At 39.4% G+C, this 24720-nt stretch overlaps 1 protein-coding gene across 1 annotated transcript; it reads right to left on the bottom strand.

Moving 5' to 3' along the window:
• Nucleotides 1–1721: 1721 nt before the first annotated feature.
• LPXN (leupaxin) lies at nt 1722–24603 on the bottom strand. Its single transcript, XM_081798050.1, has 7 exons — nt 24472–24603; nt 19913–20070; nt 14906–14952; nt 6237–6336; nt 3018–3185; nt 1924–2097; nt 1722–1832 (listed from the first exon to the last, which is right to left on the bottom strand). Exons 1-7 carry the CDS (start codon nt 24482–24484, stop codon nt 1737–1739), a joined length of 756 nt encoding a protein of 251 aa, XP_081654176.1. The 5' UTR covers nt 24485–24603; the 3' UTR covers nt 1722–1736.
• Nucleotides 24604–24720: the final 117 nt, after the last annotated feature.

Here is a 24720-nt window from a genome sequence, read left to right as displayed (position 1 = left end):
TTTAAATAAGTTGGATGCTTTAGCTATTACACAGATGGAATTACCCAAGGACTTAGTTTTGTGTTTTGTGTCTGAAATTGATTTTCTATTTATAACTGTTTATTAAGAGTCATCAGAAAAGACGAGGATGGGACTGCCCAAGTTTTTACTTAGGAAAGAGGTGAATAGTTTCCCCACTGAGTTAATTCAAAAAGGACAGGAAACAAACAAAATAAAGAAGCTTTCTGATTCCACGCATGAGTCATACTTGTTCCAAACAAACATGAAAAGAAGTCAGAAAAAAAAATCAAGGTAATTCAGAAAAAAGAAGGAAAAAAAAACTTGCAAAGAGAGAAAAACAGATCACACAAAAAAGATCAGGAATAAGAACAAAATCTTAAAAACCTCTCAACCACAGAAGTTGGAAGACAGCAGCAACGTCTTCAGAATTATAGGGGAAAATAATTTTGCCTAGAATTCTATGCCCAGGCAACTTAAGGTAGACAACAGAATTACAAAATTTTCAGATATTTCAAGGTCTCAAAAATTTTACTTCCTATTCATTCTTTCCTAGGAGCTGCTCCACCAAAATACAGGTAGCAACATGTATTAAAAGGGGATCCAGGAAACAGAGGATCCAAAGAAAAAAGCAGTCAAGCAGTAAAAGGAATTCCCAAGAGAATGGCCCAGAATAAATGCTTCACAGCAGGCCTGAGGAGAAACCATTTCAGGCTGGGGTGGGAGGATGGAGGTCTCCTGGACAGACTTCTCCAAGACAAAACAAGTGGAACTGACCTACTACTAGATGCGGCTGGCCATTTTGAGAATGATCTCCCAGTTCTGTCACATAAATTACAGCTAGGTACAATGAAAATTAAGTTAGTGAAAAAAGAAATCTAAATATTAATTTCAGGAAAAAATTTATATGAGAAGGATACCATGATAGTAATACTAATTTTTACTGAGTCTCCATGTGCCAGGCACCATCCTAAACACTATATGGCCATTGTATCTTAAAATCCTCATAATTACCCTGTAAGGTAAGATTACAGGGTAGGAATTATGACTAGGCCCATTTCATCAATGAGGAAAGCAAGGTACGAAGGGGTTAAATGACTTGAATGATATCATATAGCTAATAAATACCGCAGCCCAGATTTGAACCATGTAGTCTAAACTCTTAAAATCTGTGCTCTGTTGTAACCATAGGTCTGCTACAAGGCTCAACAATGAACAATATTTTCATAGTTGTCAATCTGTGCACATTGAATACTGGTCTGACCTACAATTATGACCTGATTATATACTGAGAGAATGGGAGGAGAGGAAGTATGTTGGGATAAGGTGAGGGAGTAAATCCTCATCTTCCCTGGTAGAAAGTTAATACAAATGATTAAAATTAGAAGGAAAAAAAAGGAAACCTATAATAATTTAAGCATATTCCTTAAAATACACAAATAAGTAAAAGAAGAAAAAGCTGAAAAAATTTAGAGAGGATAACTGGATTTGGGGGTAGAGAAAGGAAAAGCAAGGGACTGATGCTTTTCACTATTACCGTTAACATATTTCAGCTTTTAAACTATGCATTCGCATTTCTTTGATTTAAGAAACCAATTTAAACAAAATTTGTAAATACTGGGGAAAGGTAAGGAGGGATGGCATCTAGTACTGAAATGGGCACTTGGACTACCAGGACTACCAGGACTACCAGGACTACTGCAGCAGACCAAGGAAAAGCTCTGCTGGTCTTCTTGTAACTACCCAGGCGTACCTTCTGCACCAAACACCTCTCCGCAGTGAGAGCAGAAGAAGTGCTCTGGGTGCCAGGTTTGGTTCATTGCCGTCAGCACTTTCTGGAAAAAGAACACACGGAGCCATATTAGAAAGCCCCAGAGCTATAAATCAGGGCCGCGGTGCGGAAGCAGGGGAAGGGGGACGACTTACATCCAGGATGGGAGCAGCACAGTAAGCACAGCGTGGGGAAAAGAGATGGTGGTAGTCCTTGGGGCAGTAGGCCAAGCCACTCCGCTCAAAGAAGGGATGGGAGCCAATCTCCTCCTTGCAGTGAGTGCAGACAAAGTGCTCCGGATGCCACGCTTGCCCTAGAGCATGGATCACCTGGGGAGGAAATAAAGCATGGCAGGTGATGGCAGCTGGGTGCTGGAGGGCCTACAGGTCACACAATTCTGGACAGAACTTTTCACACAGTATTCCATGCAAACAGCGCCCCCACGGGGTTACACAACACGGAGGCCTAGACCCAGGTCCCACCTATGCGGTCTGGTGTCCATGTTTTACGGACAGTAAAAGGGTGCCCAGTTTCCTGACTAATCGTGCTGATGAAAGTCTGTAAATGTTCGTTACCATGACACTGCCCTGGAGGATGAGGGAATCAGAATCGAGCACAGTAGTGACAGACAAGGATAACTACAGTCTGGCCTGGAGGAATTCCTGGAAGAGGAAAAGGCCAAATGAGAGTTTTTATTCCTCTGGTCTGAACACCTCATCTCCTGCCCCACGCTGAGTCAGATCTCAGAGCCCTTTATTGTGGTTTTGGTGAAGGATGATGCAGAAGAGGAGTCTGTGGCCATGATTCAGAGCTGAGTCAGCTGGAAGTTACCATCAATCAACTTGACTGGGAATATTGGGACGGAGTGGGCAGTGGGAAAGTCCCTCCCAGGACCAGAAGTACAGAAAGGCAGTTAAGAGTCACACCTGGAGTCAGGCTTTCCCGGTTCAAATCTTCCCTCTACCTCTTTCTAGACTTGGACATGTCAGTTAACATCCCGGAGCCTTGGTTCCCTCGTCTTTACAAAAGAACAATAGTAGAGTCTCCCTTGAAGGGCTGATGGGACCATTAAAAGAGAGAATACTTGCAAAGCGCTCAGCTCAGTGCCTGGAGCACTGTAAGGGATGAGTGATTATTAACTATTATGAAAATGTCTTAGGATAGGTGACAGAGCAATCCTTGGTGAGACAGAGACAGACATACAAGCAGCCATCCATGGCGGCAGGACCAACACCTCGGCCCACCGCACCTTTCCTGCAATCGGTTTCTGACAGGAAGCACAGTGGCCCTTGGGCACTGTGGCAACTCCAAGGTCCTGCAGATCCTGCTCCAAACCCCCCAGCATTGAGTCCAGGGAGGCCTTGGGATCTTGCTTATTTGCTGTGTGTTTCTTGCTGGCATCTGCTTTCACTGCAACCTGGCACCAGGGAAAGAACCATGAAAAAGAATCAGCTCATGAATATCTGCCCTCATTGGCATCTTCTACATGACTCCACAAGCTCACCCCTACTGACTGATGCTTTCTTCTGTACCTAACCTCCGGCCAAGGCACTGGAAGACTCCAACATTGTAACACCAATAGAAATGCTTCCATCTCCCTTTTATCCTAAATTCCTCGGGCCGGGTGAAACATGAGTAATCTTCCTCCATTTGTAAATCTTTTCTGACCATGGGAAATTGAGTGTATGAAGATGATACCTTTCCTCACTCCTACAATGACCACAGGTCAACAATTAATCATATCTTCTTTTTACCCATTTATTCTGCAATGTTTATTGAGTACCTAGTTTGTGCCAGTCACAGCTCCAGGCTCTTGGTTTAGAGCAACGTACATGGTGACTGAGGAGTCTGCCCTCATGGAGTTTACTTTCTCTGGGTGATAGACAATAAATGGATTAAATAAATGTATGATGTGATGTCAGGTAGAGATAAGACATAAGTTATGTATCAAGATAGAAGTGCCAGAGGGTGGGACAGATTATTCCATGATGTTCTTAGGGGCTCAGAAATATTGAATCGGTGGGAAAAGCATTCCAGAGGGAAGGGAGGCCCAGAGGAAGGGAACAGTTCGGTACGTCAGGAGAAAGTCAGAAAGGTCGGGGTGGGGGGGTTGGAGCAGAGGGAGTGAGAGTAAGCGTGGCAGGAGAAGACAATGGAGAGAGAGGCAAAGATCATGTGGGGCCCTCATGGTAAACTCAGGTTTTATTCCAAGGGTGATGGAGCCTCTGGAGGAGTTTAAGCATGAGAGCGAAAGAATCTGATCCACGAGATCCCTGTGGTAGTTGAGTGAGGAGTTAAGTGTAGGCAAGCAAGAGTGGAATAAAAGACACTAGTTTGGAAGGAGATTATTGTTAACAGTTCAAACCAGAAATAATGACTTGGTCCAGTGTTAGGGGAGAAGGTGATGAGAAACTGTCAGATAAGACTAACTGATGGACTGGATTTATTTAAGCAATCCCCCCAAAATAGTCATTATAATTCATTCAAAGGAAAAGCCTCGAATTACAAAAAAGATGCGATGCCCAGCTTGTCCTTCATCACGTCATGTCCTGATTCTCTCTCTCTCAACTCCTTTCCGACTGGGCTACTACTACCATCGACCTAATACTTCCTAATCAGGAAACAGGTGCTCTCTATGGCCTCCACGGCATCAGATTTGCATGCACTAGACAGACATTCAAAGTCTCCCATCCGCCGCCCTCACTTTACCTTTCCAATCTCATCTTTCATTACTCACTAAAAGCCTCCATTGTTTGAGGCCAGCCAGGCTCCCTGCAGTCTCCTGAATGTGATTTGTTACTCTCTGCCCTCAGGCCTCTACGTATCCTATTTTCACTGCCAGGAATAACCTTGCATTATCTCACTAATCCAAAATGCTCATTTCCCTTCAAGAAACTTATCAACTGACAGATTTCCTTCCTCCTCTATTATATAATGTTACTTAATGTTGAAGAGATTAGTGTTCCAAAGGTTACCGTCTGGAAAGTCCAAAAGGGTCATCAATATGAAGTAGGTAAAAACACAATTTTATATGTATATACACATATACATATATACACACATATATCTATCCATATCTACATCTGTTTGCTTACATATTCCAGAATACTTCTGAGTGAATATATAAGGAACAGGGACAGAGAGGTGCTGGGTGGCTCAGTCGTTAAGCCTCTGCCTTCAGCTCAGGTCATGATCCCAGGGTCCTAAGATCGAGCCCTACATCGGGCTCCCTGCTCCATGGGAAGTCTGCTTCTCCCTCTCCCACTCCCCCTGCTTGTGTTCCCTCTCTCGCTGTGTGTCTCTCTGTCAAATAAATAAAATCTTAAAAAAAAAAAAAAGAAACAGGGACAGAACTGGATGGCTGGGGACAGGGCTGATAGGGAAATAGCTCACTGCAAACTTTTGCACTTTTGATTTTTGCACAACGTGAATTATGGCTCATTCAAAAAATAAACAGGTATTTTAAAAATGTAAATAAACCATGACATACACTAAATCAATTACGAAACACAATTAAAACTCCTAATGTAGATTTTTTTCCCCAGTATTTTCAGATATACAATACAATGAGGAATATACCCAGCTCTACTGTAGGCACTGAAGAAAATTTGTTTCTGACGTCATTCATTTATTCCTCTAATATGTCAGGAACTGTGCAGGCATTGGGAGTCCAAAGGTGAGCCACAAAGATCAGGTTCCTTACATCCCCAGCGACACACCTTTTTATATACTGCCTTGCAATTATTTCATAGCCACTCATGTGTGCATATCAAATCCTCCAATTTAGAGTGGTTGAATTCTCCACCTTAAGAATTCTAGATGATTTCCCTTAATAAATTATTAAGCCCACTTCTCTGATTTCCATCCCCTGCCAGGCCACGTGAGCTCACCACTCATGCTCTAGAGGCTAGAACAAGGAGGCGGATTTTATCTCTGTATGGGGCTCAGGACTCCTCATCCTCCCTACTTTCAAAGCCATACTCTGATCTCCCTGGCTCTGCCTCTGTTTGCCCTCCTCTGTCCCATTCAGGTAGGTCTCTCACGGTCCCACCACATTGCATCCAGCTGTAGATGCCCATGCCCTTGGGGCTCATGCCAACTGGAAGGGCCTCTTCTCTCATCTCTTTGTGTCCAAACCCTTTCCATTCTTTGGAGTCCATCCCACATCCCATCCCCACCTCTGATAAAAGTCTCCACATTCCTAATGTTGGCTGCACATATTTTGATAAACCATCTGTGTTTTAATCTACAAATGTTACACGGGCTTCTGCTTCATCTTACCAAGCACATTCCACATTCCTTGAGATCAGAGCCTGCATCGTATTATCTTTTGTGTTAATACATAATAGAAAGTTGAGTTCATCTGCTGAATCAAATTTAGTCTGGGAAAAATGAATGACAACCAAGAGTGCTGAAAGGGGACGGCAGAGCTGAGCTACACAGAGACACACTCAGGAACTGCACTCACCTGGGTCTGCATCTCACACAGGTGGGCCATGAGCTCATCCAGCTGAGCAGCTGCTGAGGTTTTAGGAGGATGTGGTGCTTTCTTTGGCTCTTGGACCTCACTACAGGGAGAAAAAAAATCCTAACATATCAAAACTCAGATAAATGTTAAGCCACACATAAAATACCAGAAAATGCAGTTTTAACTATTAACCCCTTAGATGTGAGTAAAACTAGAGAAAGAGAGTATTTAAAAGTAGGTAGTGACTAAAAATCTGAAAAAGGTCTCCTTGCCTTTTGTCTCTATATCTCCGTTCTGGTCATCTCAAAAACTGACCATTGTTCTCAAGTGAAGAAAAGCACTGGACAGGTAGCTGGCAGGCCATTGTCCCCCAATGGCCAGGTGCAAAGCAGCTTCTGAAAAGACCTTTAAGAAGACAATGGCCCAGGGATGTCTGGGTGGCTCAGTCAGTTAAGCATCTGCCTTTGGCTCAGGTCATTATCTCAGGGTCCTGGGATCGAGCCCCGCATGGGGCTCCCTGCAGGGAGCCTGCTTCTCCCTCTCCCACTCCCCCCTGCTTGTGTTCCCTCTCTAGTGGTCTCTCTCTCTCTCTGTGTCAAATAAATAAATAAAATCTTTAACAAAAAAAAAAGAAGACAATGGCCCAATATACATTTTTTATTTGCAAAGCATTATTTTTGAAATTATAAAGTATTACACTTTCTCTCATTGTCAGATGAAAGATAAAAACTAAGAATAAAGAGCAAGCATCAGCAAACTAAGGTCAAATTTGGCCATGCCCATTCATTTACATACTGCTGCTTTCTTACAGAGTTGGATAGTTCCAACAGAGACCTTGTGGTCCAAGGTCAAAATATTTACTGTCGGCCCTTTACAGAAAAAGACCACTGAGAGAGTTTAGACAATGTACATGATGTTCATTTTACAACCATATAATTGTGAATAAATTGATGATTAAAATTTGGACCCAAGAAACAGAATACAGAGTCTATTCAAATACTTGCCCAATTGTTAGTAAATTTTTTTTAAAGATTTTATTTGTCAGAGACAGAGAGAAAGCACAAGCAGGGGGAGCGGCAGGCAGAGGGAGAAACAAACTCACCACTGAGCAGGGAGCCCCGACGAGAGGCTCGATCCCAGAACCCCGGGATCATGACTTGAGCCAAAGGCAGATACTTAACCAACTGAGCCACCCAGGCATCCCAGACAATTGTTAGCAAATTAACTGTGTACGAGAGCACAGAATAAAAGCTCAATAAATTCTAAGAAGTAAATACAGACCATATTCTTCTATTGCTTTAATACAAATTAATCATAAGAAATCTACCTGCTTAAGAAAAAATAAAGCACTTCCAAATAATTCTTGTGAAGAAAAAAAATAAATTGAATTTTCAACCTATTTAGAAATAGCAATGAAAGCACATACACACACACACCCTTCAAAGTTGAACCAATATATTTTTTTTTAGATTTTATTTATTTATTTGTCAGAGAGAGTGTGCACGCGTGTGTGTGGGCGCATGAGCAGGGGGAGGGTCAGAGGGAGACAGAGAAGCAGACTCCCCGCTAAGCAAGGAGCCCAATGTGGGACTCAATCCCAGGACCCTGGGATCATGACCTGAGTCAAAGGCAGACTCTTAACCAATTGAGCCACCCAGACGTCCCACCAATATGCTATTAACAGGAAAAAATACAAATGGATTTAAGTGCAATATTGAAAAATAAGAGACTAGAAGCAAATAAACAAAACATTCAACTCAAGAATCTAAAAAAAAAAAAAAACCCTAAAATAATTAAACAGAAGAACTAAAAGTGTTAATTATTGAAACAGAAAACAAACAGAAACTGAGGTTTTGGGGAGAATTGTGTAAATTTCCAGTACATAGAAAAATATGGAAAATCACCAAATAAGTTCTAGCAATATCACAGAAACTTAATACTAACACCAGACAAAAAGAGCACAGTGTATGTGTGTATGTGTGTATGCATGCATGCATGGGGGGGAGGGAGGGAAGTTCAATAAAAACAGCAAAAATGAGTTTTAAAAACATCCTGGCTAGATAGTGTTATGCCAGTCTTTCAAGTGTGGTTCAACATTAGAAAAAGGATTACTATAATTCATTATACCCAAGAACAGAGAAAAGCTTTATAAACATATTGATAGGTGTTGAAAAGCAGTAGGAAACAAATTCCACCACCATTCCTGTTGTTGAGGATCGAGGAAAAGAAGTTTCATAACCTGATAAAATATAAAATCTATAATGAACCTCATATTTAATGTGCAAATACTAAACACATTTCTAATTAAGAGAAGAGCTCCGTGCTCAGTGGTGAGTCTGCTTAAGATTCTCTCCCTCTCCCTCTGCCCCTCCCCTACCTCTCTAAAATAAAATAAATAAAATCTTTAAAAAAGAGAGGGAAGAGAAGGACAAGGATCCTACTATCATTGCTGGTCTGCAATATTATTGCAGACTGCATTACTGGATGCATTTAAGAATACAAATAAGAGATTCATATATTGGAAAGAAAAAGGCAAAGCATTCTCATTCCTATTTTCTCTTTTAAATAGATGGTATGATCACTTACCTGGAAAATATAAGATAAGTGACTGGATAATTATTAGAATGTATAGAAAATACCAGGATGGTTACTAGGTATGAGAATAAAATGAGGGGGCGCCTGGCTGGCTCAGTGGGTAGAGCATGTGACTCTTTTTTTGTTTTTTAAAGAAAGAACATGTGTGTGGGGACATGAGCTAGGGAGGGGGCGGGGGGGAGCAGGGAGCAGGAAGGGGCAGTGGGAGAGAGAGACTCTTAAGCAGACTCCACGCTCAGCCTGGAGCCCTGCGATCATGACCCTGAGATCATGACCTAAGCGAAATCAAGAGCCAGAGCTTAACCCACAGAGCCGCCCAGGGGCCCCAGGGCATGTGACTCTTGATATTGGGGTCGTGAGTTCAAGCCCCACACTGGGCATGGAGCCTACTTAAAATAAAAAAAAAAATTAAAAATTAATTTAAAAATAAAAAAAAGAATAAAATGAAATAATTAGTATCTTTCCTATAGACCGGTAGTAGCTGATTTAAAAATCCACTGGGAAAAAAGAACATGTTCATAATACCAACAAAAAAATTATAAAATATTAAAGAATCACTCTAATAAGACTTCTATGAAGAAAAACCCACTGGTAGACATACGAGATGCACATAAATGATGATACATAATATGATGTCAGTTTCTCCAGTTAAACTATAAATTCACTGTAATTCATACAGAAATCCTAATAGAATTATTTAAGTTCATTAATAAGTTGATGCTAAAATTCATGGGCTAGAACACTCAAGATAATTTTGGGGGAAAAAAAAGAGATGAAGAGGGAAGATCTGCCCAATAGCTGTGCGTTCCTATAAATTGACAATAAAATTTGTGTGATGTTGGTAAAGAAATGGACAAACATATCAAAGGAATGGAACAGAGAGAAAGCCCAGAAAGAGACTCCTGAACCATGAGAATTTTGCATATGCTGAATGTGCCATTTCAAATAATCAGAAATAGACTATTAGACACAAAATGCATGACAACCTATCTGAAACACAATAAATTTAGATCTTTAACAAACTCTACACATGCATAAGTTTTAAATGAATTAAAGACATAAATTCATTTAAACATTAACAAAAAAGAAAATGGAGGACATTTTTTATAATTTGGGGTGATGAAGACTTTCCTAAGAAAGGCATAAACTCTGAAGTGAAGGCAAAAAAAAGAAAAAATATCAATAGGGCTAATCTCAAAAAAATTTAAACGTACATAAGTATTTAAAACATAAATAATATCCAAATATTAAAAAGTCTACAAATCAATAAGGCAAGCTAATAGAAACATGGGCTAGGGGATTAAAAGAAAAAAAGCAAGTTTCAGAAAAAGAAATTTAAATTTTTATTACCATATAAAAATATGTTCAATCTCAATCTTTAATATCCAAATTAAATAGTGAGATACCAATTTTTACCCATTAGTCAAAAATATGAAAGACTGATAACATGCAGTGGTGGCAGAAGTCAGGATTATCTTACACATATACATTTACATACATCATAGGTAGCAATGTAAATTTATTATATCCTTTGCAAGGCAGTATCTATCAATATTTCATATGCATATACCCTTGGATTCAGCAATTTCACTTCCAAGATTCTATCCTACAAGAAAATGAAGATATACATAAAAAGGTATATGTAGAAGTATGTTCCTTAAGACATAAAAAAGTACAGTCTTTATGAACAAATTAAAAATAAAATAAATTGACATATAGCTAAATAAATTATAGATACATGCTACAGAATACCATGCAGCTGCTAAAAAGAATGCAGGCATAGATTTATATGGATTAAGGAAGACTTCTTTTTTTTCTTAAGATTTTATTTATTTATTTGACAGAGAGACAAAGAGAGACAGAGAGAGCGCACACAAGCTGGGGGGGGGGAGGGGCAGAGGGAGAAGCAGGCTCCCCACTGAGCAAGGAGCCCAACGTGGGACTTGATCCCAGGACCCTGGGATCATGACCTTAGCCGAAGGCAGACGCTTAACCAACTGAGCCACCCAAGCACCCCAAACTAAGGAAGACTTCTAAGATACATTGTTAACTTAAAAAAGCAAAGCCCACAACAATATGAAAACTATCCTTCCATTCATGTGAATTTATAAGCACATAAACGTAAGTGTGACTTTGCATACACAAAGGTCTATAAGTAAACATCTGACAGCAGTTACTTATGGGGATAACAATTAATGGTGGTAGGAGGATACGTTCAAAGGGAGATGGTCTAACTTTTTACTCTGTATATTTCTGAATTCTTAGTTATTTTTACCATTAAAAGGTTAAATATAAAGTTAATGTAAGTATAGAAAATTTTAAAGCTGCAGAGAGATATAAAGAAAAAATTAAAATCACACTTAATTCTCCTTTTGAGAGGCAATTAATCACTCTGGACATGTTGGCTTAAACCATTATGCCTTTCTATGATTGTGCCTAATTTTGGAAAATGAGAATGACCTTTTTTCATATTTTAAAGTATCTTTATGTATTTTCTTATCCAACTTCACATCCATAGCTAGCACTTTCTGTCCACTCTATGTCAGGCCCTCCATAAAGGGTTTTACACATGTTCTCCTTAAATCCTTATAACAACCTTAAGAGCTAGGTATTCTCACCCCCAGAAGAAAACACTGGGGCTTAGAGAAGTAAAAAGCTTTGCTCTATATAATACAGCTGGTAAGTAACAGAGTTTGGGCCCACAGACTGCAAAGCTTATGTCCTCTAGCACCATGCTCAACTATCCTCCAAAATGATCTTTAAAGGCTATCCAGCTTTCAAATGTAGAATGTACCATACTTTATTAAACCAATCATTTATCACTAGACACCTAGATTGTTTCTGATTTTCACTGTTATAATACAGTAAATAAATATTTGCACCCATATTTGATTATTTCCAGAGTCAATTTTGAGAAGTGGAATTTGAATCATATAGGTAACTGACTCTGGAGTAATGTTGTAACCAACATTAACTAAGCTTAGCTAACAATCCACCAAACTGACTCTGACACTCTCTCTCTCTCTCTCTCTCTCTCTCTCACACACACACACACACACACACACACACGCACACATGCGCGCAAAGCCATAAATAAAACCAAATATTGTAAGTCTTCCACTAAATATATTTTCAAAAATGAAAACATAGATATATTACTTTACTTATTTTTGTGTATTTATCAACCAGCAAAAAGGCAGAAGGAAAATACCTTCCTCTCTTAGGGAAAAAAGACTGTCTTTTGGGTACCACATGTCCCACTACTGACTTACGTTTGAGTATTTAGCTATAAGAAGAAAGTAGGAGGAAGTGGATATCTTCCCCTGCAAAGATAAAAGATTTTGTCTTTTAGGTACAACATGGCCTTCTGCCAGGCATAATTTTTTTTGTTTAATCTAGAAACAAAAACGGTCAGGTATGCAAGTGCTTGATTTGGTCCTTGTTGGCTTCCAAGAAAGTGCAGGGGAGCTCCTCACAACACTTTCAGGTCATAATCCCTTAGTCATTGCTGCCACAGGCGTGTGTCTTGAAAGTACAAAAGGCAGCAGGGCTGTCGGCACATTCTCTGCTCTGCTTCCCCGTGTAGAATAAATGTAAAATGTAGCTTCTTATGTGGGTCTGTATGACCCTAAAAACCTGTCTGTCTCACAGTTGGGGCATCCTTGTGCTTACTCAAAAAAATTCTTACTGGTTTTTAGCAAGATTCCTAGAGCAGTATGGAAAGAGAAGTAGATCATATTTGTGATACCCTAATAGTAACTGAGTCAACAACATAATATTCTAACTAAGAATGGAAAGGCCTTAAAGAGTTGGTGATTATATCACTCCAGGAAGTGTTCCTGAAAAGAAAGGAACCTCAAAATCAGAGCTCCTTTGAATTGTCCCCTCATGTCTTGAAGATGGTAAAAGTGCTCTGCTATGTCATGAGCAACAGTGTAATTCATGAGTCAGAGATTTAAATAATATCCAAATACAAGAGATGTGTTTAAAAGAATACAGACTCCTCACTTGAGGGGCTTCACTGTGCTGGAGTTTTCTCCTGTTCATTCCTCTGCAAATGTTTTTATGAATTTTCTCCTCATTCTTACCAAAATTACTTTTGTTCATGTGTACATTTCTAAATTACTGTTCATACTGCTATTGATATATAACTACATTAGAAATATTATCACCTCACTATACTCGCAACTAGTACTGAATAGTTTCAAGCTTGACAGCAACATTCAGTTCACTTAAACAAGACAGAGGAAATTGTGAAAGTGGGATGCAGGAATCTAGTTTCTGAGTCTCAAGCTCTATCTATACCTGCGAGCGTTTCGGCTCTGAGTTACGCCAGCCATACGGATTTGTATCAGTCTATTACATATTGACTAGGCCACCTGGATTTCCTATCAATCTCCCACACAGATCTTCAGGGCAAGTATCACTCCGTACTTGGGGAGCTGTATCAGTCACGGCCCACTCAGGAAAATGCAAACATACTGGGAGTAACCAGGAGGAATTTAATCCAGAAATTTGATTACACAGGTGATGGCAGAACTAAAGAAGTAAACAGAAGATATTGAGGTAACTCAGAGATAAGCCACAGCAGGTAGCCATTAGGCCAAAGGGACCAAAAAAAAAAAAAAAAGGCAAAGTTACTAAAAGCCAGGAGCCAAGGCAGATAGGCACATGCTGGAACCACAGTGGTTCTGTTTCGCTCCAGCTGAAGCCATAAAGGAGGTGTAGCTTGCTGACCTGGATGACGCTGTGGAGAGAGACTAGGGGAAGAAATGTCTTGACTTGCCCTGCCTTTCGCCCTCCAGCTCTCTCCGCACAGTGCCTCCCATTGGTCAAAGCCAGCGAAAGCCAACTAATCCTGGAGCCTGGAAAACCCAACCGACAGGGGTCAGCTCCCCTGGAATACAGAGCAGAGCAAAAGAGAAAGAAATGGGAAAAAGATCAAAGACTTATACATTGGCATGCCATCAACTGATCACAATGCCAGATACACAGAAAAATCGCTGTCAGTCGTGCTGGCTTTTCTGTTCGGGGTGCCTGTGTTCACTAATATTTCTACTGAAGTCTTGGTTTCCTAGTTTTTAAAAATCAATATTTACTGCAAGCCTATGTGTACCAGGCACTGTTTTCTTGTTGTTTTGCTTGTTTTGATTTTATTTTTTTTACAAGAAGGATGGACAGGGTGGTCTAGGGGACATCCCTCCAGGCCATCTCCTGGAACTGGAATAAACTGGCAATTATATTCATAAACTGGCCTTACTCCCATCGAAGTAGAAAGAGTCCTCAGGTGAGAAGTTATAAAAAGACTTCATGATAACACAGGTCCTTCCCTTATTTGGCGTCATGTGTGCGCTACTGGCTGCAATTCTAGAACCAAATAAGGTGTGGTGTGGTACTCTTTACCACGCATGAGCCTTTGCTATCTTGTTTCCCTTTTAATTTCTTAAGCCCTTCCATTTGTTTCCCAGAAAGCTGATTTTTTTTTTAAATGACAAGCACTACCTGAAGAGAGAACAAGAAAAGCAGCCTTGGCCAGAAGAAATGATTTAGTAAGTGGGTCTGTTTCAGTATGTAATGTTTTTAAAAGGAAACCCCCTTCCCTGGCTAAATAAATCTTGAGCAAATATAGAAAGAAGAAGTACAGATTCATTAGAAGTACATATTTGGTAGTATGCTGCAGAGACCCTCTTGTCTCAGTTTGACCCTGATCCTAGCTCTGGTTTTGTTGGCATCTTGCTGAAATTTCATTAGGTACTTCCTGTTCCATGATCTGGAGCATGCTATTTAGAGTAGCCCGGCCAAAACATGTGTGGTGACTCAAACTATTTACACTTTTCTCAGGTGGTGAAGGAAATAGCAGAGCCCACCAGCCTGGACAACCCATCTAGAAGCCACGTACCCTGAGAAACTGCCAAGTGAGCTTGGCAGAATTCCACCTCTGCTCAAACACTGGGGAAGAGGAGGAGGGACTTAGCAGGAGTTCTAATAATGTACACACGCAAAAGCATCCAAACACAGATTGATAAAATTATCTAATAACTTTAATTTTTTTAAGTATTTAATAAAAAACATACCTGTAGATATTGTGCTCCTGGATATGGGTAGTATACACGAGCTGCACCTAAGACATGTAAGTGACAGAGAAGAGCAGAGAATGAGTGTCTGTTAGGAGAATGTTGGCACTCATCTACACCCAGAATTAGGGGATGTTTTTAGCTTCTAAACGGGACTGGTAACTAGCGTATCTCTGAGATCTTTCACAAGGCAGAGGAATAACAGCCATCCCACAGCAAAAGGCCACGTTCTAAGCAGAGTAGTCAGCAATGGGACCAAATAATAATGTCCCTCTCCCTGCCCCAAAAGCACTGAAATTGAGAAGTTGATCGTACTCACATAGGAACCACAAAACAAACAAAATGAATCAGAACAAAGCCCTTTAACTAGACAGGATGGTGTCTAGGGGAAGACTATAACACAACTAAATTTAACATACAAAAAAAAAAATAATAATGTGTGTCTCTAAAGGGTAGTTGACCAGCAACTCACTATTTATTGAACAAATATTTATTGAATGCCTGTCATGTGCCAGGGCCAAGGATGCAGCAGTCAAAAAACAAAACTAAACGAACAAATAAAAATTGTCTATCCTGACCTTACATTATGGTGGTGAGAAACAGGTAATAAAAACATTAATAAGAAAAAGAATAAATCCATTAATATGTAAAACTCATCAGGAGGTGGGAGATGAGAAATGGGGGAGAGATGGCAATTAAAAATATATTGATCAGGGAAGGACTCACTGAGAAGGGGACACTTGAGTGAGGATTCATAGAAGGTGAGGGAAGTAAGCAGGTATCAGGGGGAACACGGTTCAGGGGGCCAGCACCCTGGAGCATCTGTGGAACAGAAAGGAGGCCGGGGTGGCCTGCACAGTGAACTGGTGAGACAGGGATGGGAGTAAAAGGGGCCAGATCAAGCAGGTAGGGTGACCATATAATTTATTGTTCAAACTGGGATGTTCTTGAAAGTGAACGAGGGGAAGGTACCAAAAATAATACTCTATAATTTTTAAAATATATATTTATTGACCAAAAGCTTGATTTTATTGTATTGATGGACCTACAAAATAATTCTGTTGAAAACTTATTTTCAAAATAAAATTTTCTAGAATATTTTTAAACGACACATAGCTAAAAACATTAATTTCTTTTAAGATTTATTTATTTATTTGAGAAAGAGAGTGCACGCATGCGGGGGAGGGGCAGAGGGAGAAAGAGAGAGAATCTCAAGCAGACTCCCCACTGAGTGCAGAGTCTGACTTGAGGCTTGATCTCACGATCCTGAGATCATGACCTGAGCCAAAATCGAGTCAGATTTTTAACCAACTGAGCCACCCAGTCGCCCCTAAACATTAACTAAAAAAAAAACCTTTTATATTATTTGAATATTTTTAAACAGCACAGTAAATAATTATTCTTGATATAGATTCAAATCCCTTAATTGGTTACCTAGCCATTGCTGTCTCTAACATTGTGATGTGGAAATTTTTCTGAAAGATGCCTTTTTTAAATCTGATCTTATTATTTTCAAATTTTTAATAAAATTGCAAACTTCTGCAGAGCTGCATTTTATAATTAATATATTTTGAAGTTGTTGACACTTTTAATTGATGCTTCTCTATAAACCATAATTTTTTTAATTAAGAAAATACTCCCACTCAGCTGCTGCTAATCCTCTAAATTCAGGGCATATTCTGCTAAATGGAGAATATCCTCAATTGTTTCTCATATTAAAATGTATAAATATTTCTGCCCCAATATTTTCACAGGCGCTGTATTTCTGCCTCCATCCGGAGCACCTTTCTTCAGTAATGTTTTTACAAGATGAGCTCTTAAGTTGTCTCTATTCATGATTCTTTTTAACATTTTGCCAAATGTAGATACTGCAAAATCATAGGCCTTCACAATTCCATCCCATTCTGGTGGAGAATATAAATTTATCCAATTAAAATTAGAAACTCCACCAAAGGCAAGATTTTTCCAAAGCACGATTTTCAAATTAGGTAATTAAACCATTTGAGCTCTCATCTTTTAACTTGTTCAGTTCCTCCCCAGCTTTTGTCAAGAGACATTTGAGCCCTTTCCTTTTTGCAAGCTTTGTTTTACATAATTGCAACTTGCTAAACGCTTCAAAGCTGAATTTTCATGCTACATTCACTGAATAATTTGATTAAATATTTCTGACTGATCTTGCACATAATGTAACCTATATTTAAGTTGCTTTACAAAGCATTTTTTCAAAGGCTCAGGCATTTCTAAAATCTGATGATGACAGGCAACACAGAAAAAGCATATGCAACCATACTGAAATGTTTCTGTATTCAACATCAGCTTCTGTCACGAGAGCTTTGTAGATGAGTTATACATGTACTGTGATTATGTAAATATATATTTGTAAATTTTGACATTTGCAGTTTCTAGTCTGACTGGTGGAATCCTGCAGCTTCTTTGGAAGCAGTCATGAATTTTGTATACATCACAACCAATTCCAGGCATGTTTCTGCTTTATAGGTTTTTAAGTCTGTAAAGAACATTTTTTTTTATCATAAATCTGTGCTCCACCAAAATTTATATTCACATTACCACCAAAAAAAAAAAAAACCCACTTTTTCTTCAATATTGAACTTCTCAACTAAATTTACAATGGCATTAACAATATCGGATGTTTCAATTCTTTTTGACAGAAGAATGAATTTCCAAGTACTTTACTTCGATCCTTTGGATTGGATGAAAAAACGAAAGCTTTTGGAATTAACAAACGTTCTGACTGAGGTGGCACTGATATAAAGCTGACATTATTTGGTGGTTTACAAAGGGCATCAACTCAATCATCACGTTTACACTTTAGTTACAAGCACAAGATAACTTGAAACTGACAATGAGCAAAACCAATTTAGAGGTGTTACTTGACCCAAATGGAAAGGTGTGCTTCGCCATGACATGTAGACACACCTCCTGCAGTTGTACATGTTAAATCATCGGGCACACTCTTCTTAAACTATTAACTTCTGAAGTAGATGCTGATGCTTCTTCCCCATACCTGTGTTCTCCTGTCTTCCAAGGGGGCAGTAATCTATTTGCCTCCAGGGTGGCCAGGAAATGTTGGCAAATATTTTGGGCAAATTACACATTTCCCATCAATTTCTTGAGAAAACTAAACATGTAATTTTGGATTTGGTTTTCGTTTGAGCCAAATGCTGCTCAAAGCATCTACTGCAAAAATAAAAACTTTGCCAAATAATAAAATAAATAGCTACAGCTTTACATATACCATTAAGGCCAAAACTGCTTTACCGAGAACTTTTAGATTATGCTACACTCAACGGCAAGAATGCTTAGCCTCTATCTCCTAAACATAATTTGTATGACATTAAGCCAAAGTTTCCCATGTTTTTTTCTGATCCTGAGGAGGCTCTATGCACCTCATGAGCACGAGTGGTGGTACACCAAGTGGCCAGCTGGGGGAAAAGCCTCAAAAGTTTTCCTGCCACCACCTAACACCAGAGGAGTTGGCTGTTCCTGACTGATTGTGCTTAAGCTCTTAGCTTTAACAACCAGCACTCTGCATATTATCCCTGAAAGGGTGCTTACCGGTTAGGATTTGTCTGAACAGGATCAGGGAAAGAAGAGATGAGTTATCATTAGCCATCTTTTGGATTTAGCCATAATAAAGTTAGAATTCTGTTCACTGAATATATTTCACATGCTACTAGATGAGACGTTGGAAGAAGCCAGAAGAACCAAATGGAGGTCTATCAACCCAACCTGGTTTACGTTAGTGAAAATGCTAACAAGAAAACTTCATAAAATATGGAAAATCTACAGTAAATGGCAAAGCCAATAATAGAATGTTGAGAAAACAAGCAAAAACCCAGGGCTCTTCCGAGTGAACAAGGACATACAGTCACCCCACTAAGGTCAGCATAAAGACCATGGCTTTTACTTCAAATGGAGATGGAAATTCACAGTGGGGTTCTGAGTAGAGGAATGATGAGATCTGATTTAAGTTTTACGGGATCACTCTGGCTGCTACTCTGAAAATAAAATGCAGGGGGCAAGTGTAGCAAACAAGCTAAGAGCCTGTGGCTGTGATCTTGCATTGAGGAGAAAAGACAATAGCTTCCTAGGAGGGAAATAAATGTGCATCCTTAAAACTGTATATATGAGAAAAAAAAACTGTATATATGTAGCAGAAGGAAAGAACAGTTAAAGGGGGAAAGAAACACAGGCTCAAATTTCAGGTCCATGCAACCTGTGATTTCATACCAAGTGTGCAAGGATGAATCAGAATACTGTTCAAAACACTGTATATGAAGAGTATCTACTTAATTCCTCTTAAACTAATTCCATTTTCATCAAGCAACTTCCTAATTATAAAGTAGATTCATGTAGACTTACCAACAGGAAGGGGATATACGAATCAGCAAATACTGTTCTCCATTCTACTTGATGGTTTTGACTCTAACCAGAAATTAATAAATTGGATTTCTGGGTTTTTCTTATATACCATCTCTTATGAGTATAGCTTGTTTGTGTTGGTTCCCTAGAATGTCATCATCTGTAGGTACACTACTAATTGAGTTTCCTAATACATTCAACAGAAAATAAGACCTGGAAAGTTGTGACTTTAAAAAGTCACCCTGAAAAGACTTGTCTGAGCTGCCACTCAGCCTTGCCCAGGTGATCCCCAGTCTTGGTGAGTGCCACTCCAGTCAAACTGCAACATGCAGCTCTGATGCCCAGATAGTCCTACCAGAATAGTCTGAGTAAAATAGGGAATACTATGTTACCATGCCCTCATTAGAAAAAATGCAGTTCTCAAAGGCTTACTCTTCTATGATGATTTTCTCAATTCTCATCCTTTCCAAAAACAGCCACCTTCAAGTTATCATAGAGGGATTTTTCTTTCTCTTTCCAGGATACATGATTCCTCCTTCACATCATTTTATGTAAGACACAATTAATTTTCAGAAAGGCACTCAAACATGTATATTCAAGGTACTGCAATAAATGAAAAGTTACCGGCAAGGGACTTGCATCATTCTGAACAGAAAGGGTCTCTGAAGTCTCAGTAAGGTTACTCTCCTTTCTGGAGTGCTGATCCAGGGAAAGAGGAGCTGGGCTGGAGGATTCATCACTGTCTTGGAGGGTGGAGCGCTCCAGTTCCTCCAATAAGGCATCTATATCGTAAGATACAAGAGAATCATAATACAGAACATGGGATGATTCCTCTTCTGGGATGATTTCCCCCTTAAATATCGCTCCTGTGCCTCCATTCACCTCCTTCTTCTCTTGGGTTAAGGCTATCTTCAAATATCTTCCCTTACTCTTTATTTTACTTCAAGAATGTGGTCTATTCTCCCAGAGGATGTTTAATGCCTCCACATACTGTGACCTATTTCCTATGGCTGCATCCAATTTCACAGCATCACTCAAGCATTTGACTTCTTATATTGCAGGGTATTAATTTTTATCATTCATTAAGGGTGGGTTGCCCACAAAGATCCCCAATTAGAAAAGAAGTAAATCCTATATATTTTTCCTATCAGAAAAGTGTAAGTAATTACATTTTTTTCTAAATGTACCAAGACAGTAATGCTTCTTTTTTTAAATTTTTTTATTTTATTATGTTATGTTAATCACCATACATTACATCATTAGTTTCTGATGTAGTGTTCCATGATTCATTGTTTGCATATAACACCCAGTGCTCCATGCAGTACGTGCCCTCCCTAATACCCATCACCAGGCTAACCCATCCCTCCACCCCCTCCCCTCTAGAACCCTCAGTTTGTTTTTGAGTCCATAGTCTCTCATGGTTCGTCTCCCCCTCCGATTCCCCCCCTTCATTTTTCCCTTCCTGCTATCTTCTTCTTCTTCTTTTTTTTTTTAACATATAATGTATTATTTGTTTCAGAGGTATGGGTCTGTGAGTCAACAGTCTTACACAATTCATAGCGCTCACCATAGCACATACCCTCCCCAATGTCTATCACCCGGCCACCCCATCCCTGCCACCCCCCACCACCACTGGAGTGGTGGGGAGTAATGCTTATTCTTAACCTGATAATTTTTTTCTTATATCCCAAGCACATAACAAAATTTTCAAAACAAAGTAGAAGTATTCTGTCTTTTAGGGCATATAGGGTAAAAAAAAAAGGGGGGGGGGACAAAGGAGAAAATAGATATTGCAAAACCAAGCAAGAAGATGTTGCAATCCAAATCTTGAGATTTGTTTCTCCTGTAGTTTTCTTGGAAAAAACCAATGCACTTTACAAGTATCACACTACCACTTTTCTGTTATGATGAAATTAATAATAATTAATAAAAATTTACACATTACAGGCACTATGCTTAGGAATTTATATATTTAATTTAGTCACCCTAATGCTTTAAGGCAGGTGATATTATTGTCCTTATCTTGTAGATCAAGAAAGAGACTGGGGCTCCTGGGTGGCTCAATTGGCTAAGCATCCAATTCTTGATTTCGGCTCAGATCAGGATTTCAGGGTTGTGAGATTGAGCCCCGTGGAGCCTGCTTAAGATTCTCTCTCTCCCTCTTCCTCTGCCCCTACCTCCCCCCTCCCTCTAAAAAAAAGAAAAGAACAAAAGAAAGAAAAAAGTAGTGTCACTGCTAGTGATGCAGATCCTGTCTGATCCTGGGCTATCTGATCCCAGCCCCTGCACTAACTTCATGTCAAAAATTCCAGTCCCCATCTTCATGTGGATTCTCAGGATCATCCTGGCATGATATGCTCTTCTCTGAAGCCATTTCCTCATCTACATAATGAAGCAATTCTATTACAAATTTTTTCAAATTGTGGGCTGAGACCCATTAGTGGATCTCTAAGTGGATTTTTTACCACAGGTCATGATTTTTAAGTTTGCAAAACAGTGGATTCTATTATTTGACATTATTTGATTTCTGCAGATGAAGGGCTATAGGGAAATATTCACCAATGAACATGACATTATCTGATATTGCTTTAAAATAATCCAGGAGTGAAAGGAATGGGTGGGTGTATTAATGAAATAAGATTGGCCAAGAGTTGATGACTGTTTAAGCTGGTTGATGGGTATACTAGACTTCATTAAACTATTTTCTTTACTTTTGTATATTTTAAAATTCCTCATAATAAAAGGTTTTTAAAAAGAGAAAACTAATGTAGAAAGAGAAAGAAAAACTTGTTTTCTCATAACTTTACTAGCTAGATTGAATGCCAAACTTCTGGGTTCCCAGTTTTTGTTCTGTACCCCTCTATTAAGATATAGCCCTTTTCTATTTTCTAAGCTTTGCTCCAATCAGAAATCATGGATCTTCTTGTATTCAAAATAAAAAGACATTTACAGTAAAGATTAGGGGAGAGGGGAGACCCCCTGTAAGAGAAGCAAACCATATCTCTAAGAGGAGAAGGTTACCCTTAGAAGCACTAGTGAACCAAAGTTAGTGAAACTCTACCCTCTGGGTCATGAGTTAACAGGCCTTTCTCTTCCTGTTTCCTAGGAGTGCACATAACACCAACACCCAAGATTATCTTGCCTTCTGCCAAATTCCATACTTTGCAGATGACTAATTTCAGTATGACAAATGTGGGTTTATAAGGGGTGGGGGGAAATATTATCCGGAAAACTCTGTAGTCCTTCCCTATAGCCCTTCATCTGCAGAAATCCGATAATGTCAACAGTAACATGAAAGGAATAAAGTGAGGTCTCTTGGGGGATCTCACTGGATTGGAATGATTTCATTCAGAGCCAGAGTCTGCTCCTGGTTCTCCTTTATCTAGCATCCCCGAGTAATGAAGGTTTAGGTAAAATCTGCTGGGTGGAAACAAACCATCAACGTTGGAGGAAGTACTGCAAAAAGGAAATATCCGCCTGCCTTTGCTGACCTGTCTTGCACCCTATTTCTCTGCAGCAGGGAAGAAAGACCCACCCTAAGTCTTTTGGGTAGTTACTGAGCTGCTGACAATCTGAAGAAACAGGTGAGGTTTAGCCACCCAGATAGATTATATGAATGTTACCTTCCAGACGGCTTGGTACTTTATACATTTCTGAACCAGATTTCTCTACCATTCATCCTGCTCAAGTAGTGCAAAACTGTGCAAATCTAATTTTTAATTTTTTAATTATCTGGGTTGTTCTATTGTTTGGAACACCTGAGCCAACGCACTGCTAAAATAGGAGATTGCCTTGTAGCTTAATCAGTTTTGGTGTTGGGGGCTCCTGAGAGTGATATTGAACACATTTATTTTTTTCCTTAGTTATCTCATTGGGAAAAAAAAAAGTGGACAATACTTATTTTAGAGAGTTGCTTCAGACACTAACATGATTAATATATGCAAAAATGTCAAGTTTTAGTTTAAGTCACTAAATACGTATTACTTCCCTTTTGAATGACCTGCATGAAAGCCATTAGGTATTGCTAAAATAAGAAAGAAGGGCTAGATTCTAGAGCACTGGACTTTGAACTCAGGCAGAAATGTGAACTTCCCCAACTCTGACACAGAGTAAGAATCTGGATTCTACTCCAAGTCTAAAACACATTCTACCCCAAGCATTAAAATAGACTTTGCCTCCAAAACAGTTCAATATTTATTAAATAACACCTTTCCCTCTTCATTAACATCTCTTCCCTCTGTAATTTGCCTATCTTCCTTTCTCTGCTCCTCTAGCCCTCAAATTACACTCCAAACAATTAACAACAACACAAAGACAATATGCAAAATATGTTTTTCATTGTTGTTCACACTTTTGACATACCCCAAACATACAAAAACCCAGAACATTGTGGAATTAATACAGCTTGGAAATTGAGTAAAAGGTTAGTGACTCAGTGTTAGTAAGGATGCCAGCAACAAAAGTCAGCAAAGGATAAGGAATGAATCCCAAGAATGACAAACCTTCCATTACTCCAAAGATTGGAAATCAGGGATCTGTCTGAGCAATGTGGCCAATTGTTTCACTGCTGGTTTTAATTGTTTGAAATGGAAAGAGTATCATATTTGCAGGCCACAGTAATCTGTTCCTTCAGAATTCCTCTGAATAAAAAGCTTAGCAACAGAATCATTGGAGTTTTAGCACTAATTCTCCTTGATTTAATACTAAACCATGGAACAAATGAAACTACCCTGGCCTTTGTCCAACGTTTACAGATGCCTCATTCTTGTTCTTCTATTCCATTTCTTCTCCTCTCCCTTCTTTTTTTTTCTTCCTAAATCACAAATCTGCAGGTGCCAACTGTGTGACCACGCTATGACCTGCAACAGCCCCCAAGAGGCAAATAATCATAATAAAATGACAATCTCAATCACAATTTGGTCCAGAAGTATTTGTGCATAGTTTACTCTAGTGAGCACCAAACTCTCAGCCTATTTGTGCCACTGAAAAGAGTGAACCTATAGTTCCCCAAAACAATCATAGTTCCTCATGCTTCACTCTTGGTTGGGCTGAGGTCATGAGAGAAGTGGAAACAAAATCTTCCAGCACCACCCTCCCTCTGGCTAGAAGTACACCCCACCACAGAGATGGCAGCCAAGTCTTCATTCCCTCAGAGTTTCTCCTCCAAGAAGGTCCTCACTCACCCAACTCTTCCATTGTCACACACCCAAGATGCTCTGGTCCTACAGGTTGTGAGGAACTGCTTTGGCATGTGCTGAAGAAGAGGACCGCAAAGGAACTGAATGAGACAGCGTGAAGCAGCCTCTATAACCCTTTTTGGTTCCTGTATTTGCTTAGCACTTCCTCTCTTTTGATTTGGTAAGTTTCTTTTTTTTTTCTTTCTTTCTTTCTCTCTTTCTTTCTTTCATTTCGATAAGTTAGTTTTGAAAATG

This window comes from Leptonychotes weddellii, chromosome 11 (assembly GCF_054177405.1).
Source record: "Leptonychotes weddellii isolate Sample4059 chromosome 11, ASM5417740v2, whole genome shotgun sequence".
In the NCBI taxonomy this organism is placed as follows: Eukaryota; Metazoa; Chordata; class Mammalia; order Carnivora; family Phocidae; genus Leptonychotes; species Leptonychotes weddellii.
Note: the sequence above shows the minus strand (reverse complement) of the source record. Positions and strands in the feature narration are given on the sequence as shown.

Excerpts from the sequence above, each read along its gene's own strand:
- LPXN (XM_081798050.1), bottom strand. Across the intron at positions 14,953-19,912 it reads ATGATGCAAGTCCCTTGCCG|GTGCAGCTCGTGTATACTAC; the intron begins GTAACTTTTCAT and ends TACATGTCTTAG. Across the intron at positions 2,098-3,017 it reads AGAAACCGATTGCAGGAAAG|GTGATCCATGCTCTAGGGCA; the intron begins GTGCGGTGGGCC and ends TTTCCTCCCCAG.